At 38.6% G+C, this 12,627-nt stretch overlaps 1 protein-coding gene across 2 annotated transcripts in view; it reads left to right on the top strand.

Moving 5' to 3' along the window:
- FYB2 (FYN binding protein 2) overlaps positions 1-12,627 on the top strand; it is a 109,268-nt gene that overhangs the window by 49,835 nt on the left and 46,806 nt on the right. For both annotated transcript variants that reach the window (XR_748241.2, XM_010365729.2), the window contains exon 5: positions 9,804-9,913. Coding sequence is in view for 1 of the 2 variants with exons in the window: in XM_010365729.2 (XP_010364031.1) it covers positions 9,804-9,913 (110 nt within the window). In the remaining variant the exon portion in view is untranslated. The remainder of the gene's footprint in view (positions 1-9,803; positions 9,914-12,627) is intronic.

A 12,627-nucleotide genomic window follows, 5' to 3' on the forward strand; every position in this document is an offset into this window, starting at 1 on the left:
CTTTGTAGGGACATGGATGCAGCTGGAAACCATCATTCTTAGCAAACTATCACAAGAACAGAAAACCAAACACCGCGTGTTCTCACTCATAGGTGGGAACTGAACAATGAGATCACTTGGACTCGGGAAGGGGAACATCACACACTGGGGCCTATCATGGGGAGGGGGGAGGGGGGAGGGGTTGCATTGGGGAGTTATACCTGATATAAATGATGAATTGATGGGTGCTGACGAGTTGATGGGTGCAGCACACCAACATGGCACAAGTATACATATGTAACAAACCTGCACGTTATGCACATGTACCCTAGAACTTAAAGGATAATAAAAATAAATAAATAAATAAATAAAATAAAATAAAATGAAGGTGATGATAATAAAAAAAAAGAAAGAAAGAAAAAAAAAGAAAAAAAGAAAATCATTCCCAAATTCACCCTGATCCACTGGTTCCACCTTAACCTCAAATTACAGGTTAAATGGTAATATTTTTCATTTTATAGGTGATCATGTCAGGCAAAGATAAGAAAAAGAATTTCACCATAACATTTCCCCCATATAAATAACTAATCCATAAAGAATTGATCTGTGAACTCTTGGGTCAGCCTAACAAAGGTTGGAAAAATATCGTCCAAAACCCACTCACAAGCTCCTTGACCTTCACCATCGTCTGGTGCTTCATTATTTTCATTTTTCAGTTTTCCCTTGGTTCTAGAGTGACTTGCAGTACAGAGGAGACAACCAATGGACTAGGAATCAGAAGGTCTGGTTTCCAGACCCACCTCTGCTTCTTAGCAGTGCTATCTTGGACAAGTTACTGAATATCTCCAAGCCTCAGTTTCCTCATCTGTAAAATGCCTCATACTGCTACTGAGAGGATTATATGAGATAACATATATAAAATTAACATGAATATAGTTTGTCCAAAGAGTGAATAATAGCATGTAACTTAATGAATGAGAAATCTGAGCGCTTCTCTTTTATATCACTAGCAGACATACTTTTCTCCCATTATGTCTCTAGCTAATAATCTGGTCAATCCTTTGGAGTCCTCCTTGCTGTATACTCTGATGACCTCTTTCTTTGATGACTTCCATTACAGTGTGATCTATTCATGCCATATTTGACTTTAACCAGTACATTCCCTGTGTAAGATGGTATACAGCATAATGGTTAAGACTTCAGATTCTAGATTCAAATATCTGGCTTCTTATCTCTGCTGCTAACTACTCTGTGAGTTTGGATCATACTTCTGTTTCTTCATCTGATTATGGAAAGAATAATAGTATGTATTTCATAAAGTAAAAGATTGATACATGTAATTGAAGCAGTGCTTGGCAGGTAATAATTGTCAGCTGTTATTATTTACATGCCTTCCCATGCCTGCTTTATGAATGAGATCAGTGGTTTGGCAATGTAGCTTCAGAGTTAAGGCCAGAGGCGATGGCATATTTTGTAAGGTAATCAGCACTTTAATAACATTTACTTGGTGATCATGGTCTTGTGGTCCTTTGTAGAAATAACTGGGTTATATATACATGAATAGGAAAAAGAAATACCTAGTGCCCAGGGCTGAGAGAAGCTCTATTTGTTGTATGTTGTTGTAGTAGAAGTCATAGTAGAATTGGTCAGTGGATTAGTCAGGGTTCTCTAGAAGGACAGGACTAATAGGGTAGATGTATATATAAAGGAGAGTTTATTAAGAAGTATTGACTCACATGATCACAAGGTGAAGTCCCACAATGGGCCATCTGCAAGCTAAGGAGCAAGGAAATCAGTCTGAATTCTAAAACCTCGAAAGAATCCCTACCCTTTGAAGGCTGACAGTGCAGCCTTCAGTCTGTAGTCGAAGGTCTGAGAGCCCTGGCAAACCACTGGTTTAAGTCCAAGAGTCCAAAAGCTGAAGAACTTGGAGTCCAATGTTTGAGGACAGGAAGCATCCAGCACAGGAGAAAGACAGAGGCCAGAAGACTCAGGCAGTCTAGTCTTTCTATGTTTTTCTGCCTGCTTTTATTCTAGTTGCATTAGCAGCTGATTAGATTGTGCCCACCCAGATTGAGGGTGGGTCTGCCTCTCCCAGTGCATTGACTCAAATGTTAATCCCCTTTGGCAACACCCTCACAGACACACCCTGGAACAATACTTTGCATCCTTCAATCCAATCAAGTCGACACTCAGTATTAACCATCACAGTAAGGTTATGGTACATGTGGTGGTAGGATTATGTGTATGTATGTATACATGTATGTATATATATGTCAACACATATACATGTAAATGAAAATATATATTACATAAAAAGATGTATATGTATGCACACATATGTGTGCTGCAAAATGGTAGAAGCAGGAGAACTAGTGGTGGAGGTGGTGGTAGAATTTGAAGCACAAGTAGTGGAATAGTAAAAGGGAAAATAGTATAAAAGTGAAAGTGGAAGTAGTAGTAGCGGAAGCTGAAGTAACAAACACTTTATGCCAAGCACTACACTAAGCATGGCATAAATTATATCATTTCATTCTCATATAAAGAGGATTAAAGGGTGAAGAGACTTAGGTCAAACCACCCACCCAAGGTCACAGCCTGGTAGAGCTGAGGTTCACTGCCACCTCTGTCTTTCTGAAGCCTATGTTTCTCTGAATCATTCTGCTCTACTGATTCATTGATTGTTCATCTCTAACCATTATCTAATATGTATACGAAACAAGTTTTAGTAGCTTATGAAGAAAATCCCTTCAAATTCATCATATGTTTTTGTGAACCTGGCACAAATGAATTTTGAGATCCATTTTATTTAGCATGGATATCACTTTTAAAAGTTTAATCACCAATCATTTTATTCAAGGGAAGGATTTCTTAGGGTGAAGGGCTATGAGTAGAGTATTCTTACTTTACGTATTTATTGGAAATTGAAATTGACCCAGTTTGGGACTTTGGACAATTGAGAAATCAGATGGTGTCACACTCTCTCGTCACCAGGAACCTGTAGAATATTACACAGAGCAAATGCTGACTAAGCTACTCCTGTTCATCCTGTCTCCAAAATGCATGTCCCATTTAAATAATAAGTGGAAGAAACTGTTTTTTCAGCCTAACAAAATAATTATAGAAGTATGGCTAACAGGTTTTTTTGCTGTTCAAGTCTCAATCTTTCTACTTAATGTAAGCTCTTCTTTAGATATTCTAGAACTTTCTTGCAATGAACTTTTTGAGTCATCATCTTGCAGTGTGGCACAGGAGAAGACAAGAAAGGAAATTCACCTGTCAGGCATTTTCCACATTATGATTCAGTTATTCCCACACTAAACCTTCACAGTGACTCTATGAGGAAATGAAGGCTCTGAGAACCCAAATGACTGCTCAAGACCACACAATGAGAGGTGCATATAATGAATCTATGCACAGTGTCTAACACATGGTAAACCCTCAAGAAATAGTAGCTATTAGTGTGATTAATAATCTCACTGTTTGACCAAGTGGACAGATGTTTGAATGAGGTGCATGAGCCACTTCTCGTTTTTTTTTTTTTTTTTTTTGAGGTGGAGTCTTGCTCTGTCGCCTGGGCTGGAGTGCAGTGGCCGGATCTCAGCTCACTGCAAGCTCCGCCTCCCGGGTTTACGCCATTCTCCTGCCTCAGCCTCCCGAGTAGCTGGGACAACAGGCGCCCGCCACCTCGCCCGGCTACTTTTTTATATTTTTTAGTAGAGACGGGGTCTCACCGTGTTAGCCAGGATGGTCTCGATCTCCTGACCTCGTGATCCGCCCGTCTCGGCCTCCCAAAGTGCTGGGATTACAGACGTGAGCCACCGCGCCCCGCCGAGCCACTTCTCTAGAGCATACAGCCTAATACAGGTTAACTAATTATTCTCCAAAGGACAATGAGGGATTCTGCGGGGGCTTTTCAGGGCTGTGGACCAGAGGCAGACATGGCAAGTGGAAACAACCGTGAGAGGTCACTTGTCCATGCTTTGGCTAGAGAGATCCCATTTGTTTAAACATTTATTTTGAAGACAGGATTTCCAAGAGTCCAAACAAAATTAGAAATTTTCTGGTTTTGTAATCATCTTTAACACTTGTATTGCATTTAAGGAGCTGTTTTTGCTTCTTGACACAGATAATGTTGAAGATATCACTAAGAAACATTAATGTTTTATAATGTAGTATACAAATAACTGGAGGTTTTCTGTAAGAAAGTAAGAAAAGTTAGAAACCTGATGCTATGCCACTAATAAAAAAATTTACAAGATGTAAACCTCAAAACTTACCATTTTAAAAATACAATATTTCTGTCCTCTAGTACACTAATATTACTAGCACACTTTTGTGGAATGCTTATGTGCAGAGGGCTAATATTTCATTCAATATCTATAATATACCTTTAAAGTAGATTTTATTATAACTGTTTCATAAGGCAGAAAATGGAGGCTTAAGGTATTTACCCAGTACTTTATAACTAGAATGTAGGGGAGAGCTAGGATTCAAATTCAGATCTGTTTAACCCCACATTCCCCAAATTCCAGATCTGTCTCATATTCTGTGCTGCCTCCCAGTAGTTTCTATAGTCCTATAGACACATTTTTCACAAATGTGGAAATAAAGAAGTTGAAGCATGGATTTGAATCATAGAGTTATTTCTTCTCTCCAATCCAAGTTCTTTATATTGATCCACATTGTATAAAATCAAGGTGGATCTCAGATCTAGTTTTAATGGACCATGGATAAAGGTAAAAGACATTCTCAGGTAGCAAAAAGAGGAGGTTAAAATAAATCTGCAATCTTCTTTTTTCCTCTTAACAATAAACCCAGCACTGATTCTCTGTAAAGACAGTTGATCCTAAAGATGCCTTTTTGGAAACTTTGGTAAAATTTTCTTTATAATTATCTGAAATGAGATATTTATGCTTTTATTTATTTATTTATTTTTTTTTTTGAGACGGAGTCTCGCTCTGTCACCCAGGCTGGAGTGCAGTGGCCGGATCTCAGCTCACTGCAAGCTCCGCCTCCCGGGTTCACGCCATTCTCCTGCCTCGGCCTCCCGAGTAGCTGGGACTACAGGCGCCCGCCACCTCGCCCGGCTAGTTTTTTGTATTTTTTAGTAGAGACGGGGTTTCACCATGTTAGCCAGGATGGTCTCGATCTCCTGACCTCGTGATCCGCCCGTCTCGGCCTCCCAAAATTTATGCATTTTTGACCAAAGTAGTCTAAGAAGTTGATTGGACATCTTTCAATTTTTCCCCAAATTGTTTCTTATTAATAAAATTAATTTACCATAGACCAAATGAGATTGTTAGGCTATTGAAGCATGAGGTATATGGCATAGCCCATAATTTAAGAAAGTTTCTCTTTATTACTTTATGAAGAGGGAGGGGAAAAATATGAGAGGAGAAGTCACTTATGCATTGGAGTTTATAATTTTTCTTTTTCAGCAAAATGAACTATTACATTTTTAGATTTATTACAGATAATATACACAAAAGAAAACTAGAAAATATGCAAAGTAGTCAAACAAAGGAGAGAAGACAATTGGGTGGAATGTGCTTTTGATTATAATAAATGAGGGGAAAAAAGAGAGAACTCTAACTTTTTCACTGTCTATGATAACTAAGTGAATACACATATAAATGAAAAACCAGGAAGCCTATCAAAGGCTAAGACTTCATTTGTATTAAGGTGCAGAGGTTATGTGTAATTTTTTCTCTTTGATACTATCCACATTTGCTGTGATGTAGTTGTTATTTTCCATTTGCTCTAGATGCAGCTGAAGTCCCTTCAACTCTAACCTAACCTTTAACCCTAACCCTAACCCTAACTCTAGTCCCCTTCAACTGCATCTATAGCAAATGGAACTACCTCATATCAAATGTGGACAGTACAGAGGAGAAAAAATTATGAATTCACTCCATAATTCCATTTCCCTTTCTCTCTTTGCAGAGGCAATTCCAATCATGAATTTGTGAGTGTATCCATTTAGTATATTCTTAGGTTTGAGCTATAAACTCATATATCTGTTAAGGATATAGTTTTTAAATTTTTGTATAAATGACACCTTATGTTATCCTTCTGCAACTTTTTTTTACAAAGCTGTGTTTTCATATTCTATCTATGTTGATGTATACGTCATTTGTTCATCATAATTACTGTATTGCATTTCATCATATGAACACATCCCAATTTGTTTATGCATTTTGTCACTAAGGGACATGCAGATTGTTGTAAACTTTTACCATTTCAAATAATGCTTCAGTAATCATTCTCCTATATTTGTAGGTAAATATAAGCAAGTTTCTCAAAGCTGTTTACTTAGAAGTAGAATTGCTCAACAATACTAAATAATCAACTTCAGTGTTACTAGATATTGAAAAATTATTCTCCAAAATGGGTTGTGACAATTCATATGCTCAAAGCAGTTTAAAGATTTCCTGTTTCTCCATGTTCTTACCAAATAAGGTATTATTTTCAAACTGGGATTCTAGCTAATCTGATGAATGTGAACCAAATTTTCATTATCTTGATTTCCATTTCCCTGTTCACTATGAGGTTAGGAGTTTATGTTTATAAGCTACTCAGTTTAACTCTTCTGTGATGACTGGCATATACTTTTGTCCAGTTTTCTATGGGTTTATCTTTTTCTTATTGCCAAAGTTCCTGATAGAGTCTAAATATTGTTTGTTACGCTTTACTATTAAGTATCTTATTTGTGGAGGGTAAACTAGTAAAGAAAATTTATCTCCCTGGAATGCTTTTTGGCATATTAAAATAACTTTTTTCACTTTTATTGAAACAATGTGATTAATTACAATGATATATTTTGTGATATTAAGCCATCCTTGAAGTCTTGGAATACATTTTAGTTATTCTTGAGTTATTTTTAATACTGATTAATTCATTTTTCAGTATTTAGTGAATTTGGGTTAAAATCTCTGAAGTGAGATTGGGCTGTATTTTCTCTTATTCTTTGACCATTTTGTGGTCTTCATATCAAAATTGTATTATCTTCTTAAAATGAGTAGCGTAGTTTTTCCTCTTTTTATATCCTCTAAAACAGTTCGTTAAAACTGGTCTATAAAACTATTTGGTAGAGAAGAAGAAGAGTGGTGAGTTAGGGTGGAGGTAGGTGCAGGGAAGAGTGTACCTTTTAGCAGTGTACTACTGATAAAAGTTCTTTAATGATTTATTGGCCTATTAGTTTTTGTGTTTCTCAGTCGGTATGGTAATTTTCTACTTCCCTATAAATTTGCCAACTTTCTCTAAATTTTTAAAGTTACTGGTAGAGAGCTGATCATAACACTGTCTTAGGTTTCTGAAAGCCTAAAACTATCTCTAGTTTTGTCTCCTTTCTTATCTCTAATTTGTGTCAGTGTATATTCACTCGTGTGAACCCTTTCTCGTTTTCTTCATCAGTCACACTGAAGTTGGCCTAATATTAATATACCTGCTTCAGTCTTCTTTGGTACTATTTGGTTTGTAGGTCTTTTTGATTTTTGACTTGTCTGCTGCTTTTTTTTTTTTTTTTTTTTTTTTTTTTTTTTTTTGAGACAAAGTCTCGCTCTGTCCCCCAGGCTGGAGTGCAGTGGTGCGATCTTGGCTCACTACAAGCTCTGCCTCCCGGGTTGACGCCATTCTCCTGCCTCAGCCTCCTGAGTGACTGGGACTACAGGCACCCGCCACCACGCCCAGCTAATTTTTTTCTTTTTATTTTTTAGTAGAGACGGGGTTTCACAGTATTGGGCAGGATGGTCTCCATCTCCCGATCTCGTGATCCGCCCGCCTCGGCCTCCCAAAGTGTTGGGATTACAGGCGTGAGCCACCACGCCCGGCCAATATATCAATTCAGATACATATACTCAGATATATATCAATTCAGATACTCTTTATTTTAGTGAGATAGCTTAATTCAGGTGCATTTATTGCAATCCTTGACCTATTTGGACTTTTCCCAATTAAGATTTACTATGCAATTTCTATAATTGCATTTTTTCTTTCCTTCTTTTTTTAAAAAATTTAAGCTTTCTCATTGCATATTTCCCTTCTACCAGTTTAGAAGTTAAATATTCTATTTCTATTCTTTTTAGTAGTTACAATTAAATTTTGATATCTATAATTTACAAAGTCTAATGTTAATCAACATCTCTATCCTCGTAAATAATGCAAAGACTTGAGAATAATTTTCATAGCCCTCTTCCACTGCTTTCCATATTATTACGGAAAATAATAGTCTTAGCTATTATAATTTGAATATTGACTCCTTTGCATCATTCTTTCTTCTTTCTTCTTATAATCCTTAATATATGTATGTTGGACTTTCTCATTCTATCCTCCCTGTCTCTTCTTATTAAATATTTTCTGTCTCTTTATCTCTCTATGCTACATTCTGGATAATGTCCTCATATCTAAATAATTCACCAATTCTAGGCCAGTGGCTCATGACTGTAATCCTAGTACTTTTGGGAGGCCAAGGCAGGTGGATCACTTGAGCCTAGGAGTTGGAGACCAGCCTGGGCAATATGGCGAGTCTTCCTTTCTACAAAAACACAAAAAAAATTATCCGGGTGTGGTGGTACACACCTGTAGTCCCAGCTACTCAGGAGGCTGAGGGTGCAGATTGCTTGAGCCTGGGAGATGGAGGCTACGGTGAGCTGAGATTGTGCCACTGCACTCCAGCCTGGGTGATAGGGTGAGACCCTGTCTCAACAAACATATAATAATAATAGTAATAATAATGGTTCACCAATTCCTTCTGCTGTGGCATCTAGTCTACTTTTCAGCTTCTACATTAAATTTTTTATCTTAAGAACTATATTTTATGATCTCTATAACTCCTTTCTCCAAATCTATAGGGCATTCTTTTCCCTCAGTCTCTTGTTTTTACCTAATGGCTTTTATTCTTCACTTTATTTCTTTGAATACTAAAAACACATGTCTTTTAAATTAACATTCATGTTATTCTATTATTTAGGTCCCTCATTAGTTATACCTTCTGACTATCTTACTGCAGCTCATCTCCTTGTATGGTTTTCAGTTTTCACTATCAGCTTGTCCTGAGTGGGAATTTGTTTTCTTTGGAAACTACAGGTGCCATGGATTGTGGAAGCATCTTTACAGAATAATTTCAGATTTGCCTTTACAAGAGGGATTTGAATTTCAAGCCTCAGTTTTGGCTTTGTGTCTCTGAAATGGACAGATTGTTTATTAAACCCCACCTCTGTTTTTGGTGCTGGGTTTTCAAGTTTCTGATTTCTCATTGGTGACTCTTTCAGTTCCTATGGCCATAGTCAGATAGCAAACTTCCAAGCTTATATCCTGGGAGAGTGGACAGATATGTTTAGTACTTGTTTTACAGACGGAGCAGCATATTGTAACTCTGGACTTGATGCTGATAGCTCCATTTCAGCTTCCCGTTCAGATGAGGCTTATGGTTCAGACCTACCTTCTGACTCAGATATTAAGTCCCCAGCTGCCCAGTCATTAAGATTTCTCTTTATCTGGTCTCAATTTCCCTTTGTGTCCCTTGACTGCAGTTCTCACTTCCATCTTTAATTGTGAGTTTCCTCTGTATGTCTGGCACCTGGGGATTTTGCTTTATTGATTTCTATGTGGACTGTATAATCTTTATACAAGTCTTTGCATTGCTATATTTCATCTAGAATTCTTATGCATTTGGAGTAGGGGTGGTGTGCCTCCCATATATGCTTAGGTCACTATATTGGCCAGACATACTTACATTATTTCTATAATGAGGAAACAATACAAAAAGTTTTCAAAATGTGTTTTTAAAAATGTTACATTTTAAGTAACCTTTTTTTTTCCAGGCTTTTCAACGCAGAATTTGAAGAACCACATAATTATGAGGCAACAATTTCATATCTGAGACACTCTGGCAACTCCATTAACCTGTGCACTGCAAAAGAAATTGCTGATCGTAAGTCTGCTAAGCCAATTAATAGTGTAACCCCGTGTGGAATGAAAATGTGTCAAAAATGATATTTTCCCTTTAGCTAACTGTAAGTTTAAAAATGCACAGCCATCCTGCACTACCATCTTATTTCTTTTTCTTTTTTTTTCTGTATCTGGTCTCTTAAAAATATAAATAAATCCAGCTGGGCATCAATGCTATCTCACGATAGCTATTGCTGCCTTCCCAGCCTCTTCTTTTCTCCCCTTTACCAATCGACTCAGCTGCTTTGCCTTTTGTAGATATGAGGGAGGGAAAATCAAGATATGACGATTCATTTTTCTTCCTTCTCTTCCTATAGAAACTTCATCTCTTTTCTCCTGGTGTCTTTCTTGAAGTTCCCTGGTTACTTGGTGTGTGGAGAACGAGATAACAGACCATAGGAGTTAGGACCCTGTGTTCAGTCTGAATAGGATCAGGGGATTTATTTGATGGATCTGACCACTGGCTCAGAGCTAAGTCTTCCTGCCTCTGGCATTGCTGACAATGCTCGGGACTTTTTTTGTGAGTTAAGAGACCTTCTCAGGTAAAAAGATGAGGGAGCAGAGATTCATAGCATTTCTACAAGTTGCAACATCCTTGTTTGCCTATAGTATCAGCCAGTTCTCTATAAAAGCATACATTTTAGTGCTGGAATAAACACTAGTATTTAGTGAGTTTGTACTATAGGATACTGTAGTTCTATGTTAGGCTCCCTGTGTACAGCCCTGCTGATAGAGTGGTTTGATCAACCCTAATGTTTGATACAGGAAACTGAACATCGGAAAGATTGAGTTGCATGAGGTCATAAATATACCATGGAATAGGGTTATAATGTGAAACAGGCTCAGGCTACCTCTAAAGTCTATGCTTTTCCACAAGTTTATACTACTTCTTATTCAAGGAAGTTTGGCTTCCCTGGAAGCAGGGCTAAAAATAGATCATCCGGTACAACTTCTTCATTGTATGGACCAGAACCCCAAGGTTCTGGGAAAGGAAGTCATTTTCCTGGGAATACATATGTAGGAAGTTCATGTGGTAAGGATCAGGACCTATTGAAATTTCTCTCTTCTCCCTCAAGAAATAAGGGGTTGGAGAACTATTAGAAAAACTGCCTCTCTTTTAGACTGGGCAGTCTAGGTTCTCCTAAATGGCTTGTAAAATACTAGCCATAGGAAAAGCAAGTCTTGACCCCGCCCAACACCCCCAAAAGGCAGTGCTGCCCCATACTCAGAGTATATGGGCCCCTTCTTTAGAGCAGGGCTTCTGAGATTCTAGCATTCATACAAGTTGTGCAGGGATCTTGTTAAAATGTAGATTCTGGTTCAGCAGCTCCTCTAGTGTGGGATCTGAGATTCTGTATTTCTAACAAGTTCCTTGGTGATACCAATGCTGCTGGTCTACAGACCACACTTTGAAAACAAAGTCTGTGGGAACCATTTGGGCCACATTCCAACTATACGCCCTTCTGCAGGGCTAAGAATTCACAGACCCAAAGGGATGCTCCAATCAGAACCTGCTCCTTCTCTCTCTGGACCACATGACACCCCTAGAATCCACCCCCCTGCAAGTAGCTCATTTCAAGTGAAGTGGACCTCTGTTTCTGGGAAGATGGAACAGATGTACTTTTTTGCTATTGCTCCTGCTAAGTACAGCTAAAAGCCCCAGGCATTATGTATGTAAAACAAACATAAGAAGACTAGATGACTCTGAAAGTAGAGAGAAGAAGGTAGACCAGTTAGGGACATCAGGCCCCAAGGAAGGATAAGATGGTGAGTTCCCTGGTTTTCTTCTTGCCTCGTATGTGTCAGTTTTGGAGGTAAAAAAGTTAGCAACCCAGAAACACCAGTGGGCACAACAACTTCAGCTGAAGCCTGCTCTTTCTAGCCAAATGACCAGGAAAAGGGCAACTTAGAAAGACAGAAAACCTCTACACAATAGCTGGTCTACTCCAGCCAAACTTCGTAGAAAAAAATGGGGCCTACCACCAACAGCAATGCTGAATGGGGGGCCTGGACATCTACCCTCAGCAAGCTGCAATGATGCACCCAACTCCTCCACTGGAGTGATGTCAGAGAAGGCCAGGTAGGGAGCTGGGATTTCCACCCCTGCCAGGTGGTAATAAAATTCCACTTAGGGTCCATAAAGATTATGTGGGGAACTTTGACTTTCAGTCTCCTTCCAGAAGTAACAAGATGCCCTTCTCTCTACCTCAAAGGATGGTGTCAGGGGAGAGCTAGTAGAAAGGATCTTCATAACCACCCAGCAGTAAAAAGGCCACCCTCTCCTTATTGCTGTCAGCAAAGGTCATATGGGAAGCAATAACAGGGCACTCCTGCTCTTTCCAGCTAAGATGTTATCAGCAGAAGCCTGCTGGAGAGCCAAAATCCTTCCTACTCCTGCCCAGCAGTGATGAGGTGCTCTTTTCTCACTTGGGTATTGTTATAAACTGATTGCTTGTTACTCTCTAAAATGTTGGAAACCTACCCCCTAATGCAGTGGTATTTAAGAGGTGAGCTCTTTCGGAGGTAGTTAGTATTACATGAGGTCATGAGGGTGGAGCCCTCACAAATGGGATTAGTGTCTTTACAAGCATCCCAAGGGAAATTGCTTTCTTCTCCTTATGAGGGCACAGCAAGAAGACGGCTCTCTATGAACCAGGCAGCAGACTTTCACCAGAATTGAATCTGTTGTCACTTTGA

This window comes from Rhinopithecus roxellana, chromosome 12 (assembly GCF_007565055.1).
Source record: "Rhinopithecus roxellana isolate Shanxi Qingling chromosome 12, ASM756505v1, whole genome shotgun sequence".
NCBI classification, from domain to species: Eukaryota; Metazoa; Chordata; class Mammalia; order Primates; family Cercopithecidae; genus Rhinopithecus; species Rhinopithecus roxellana.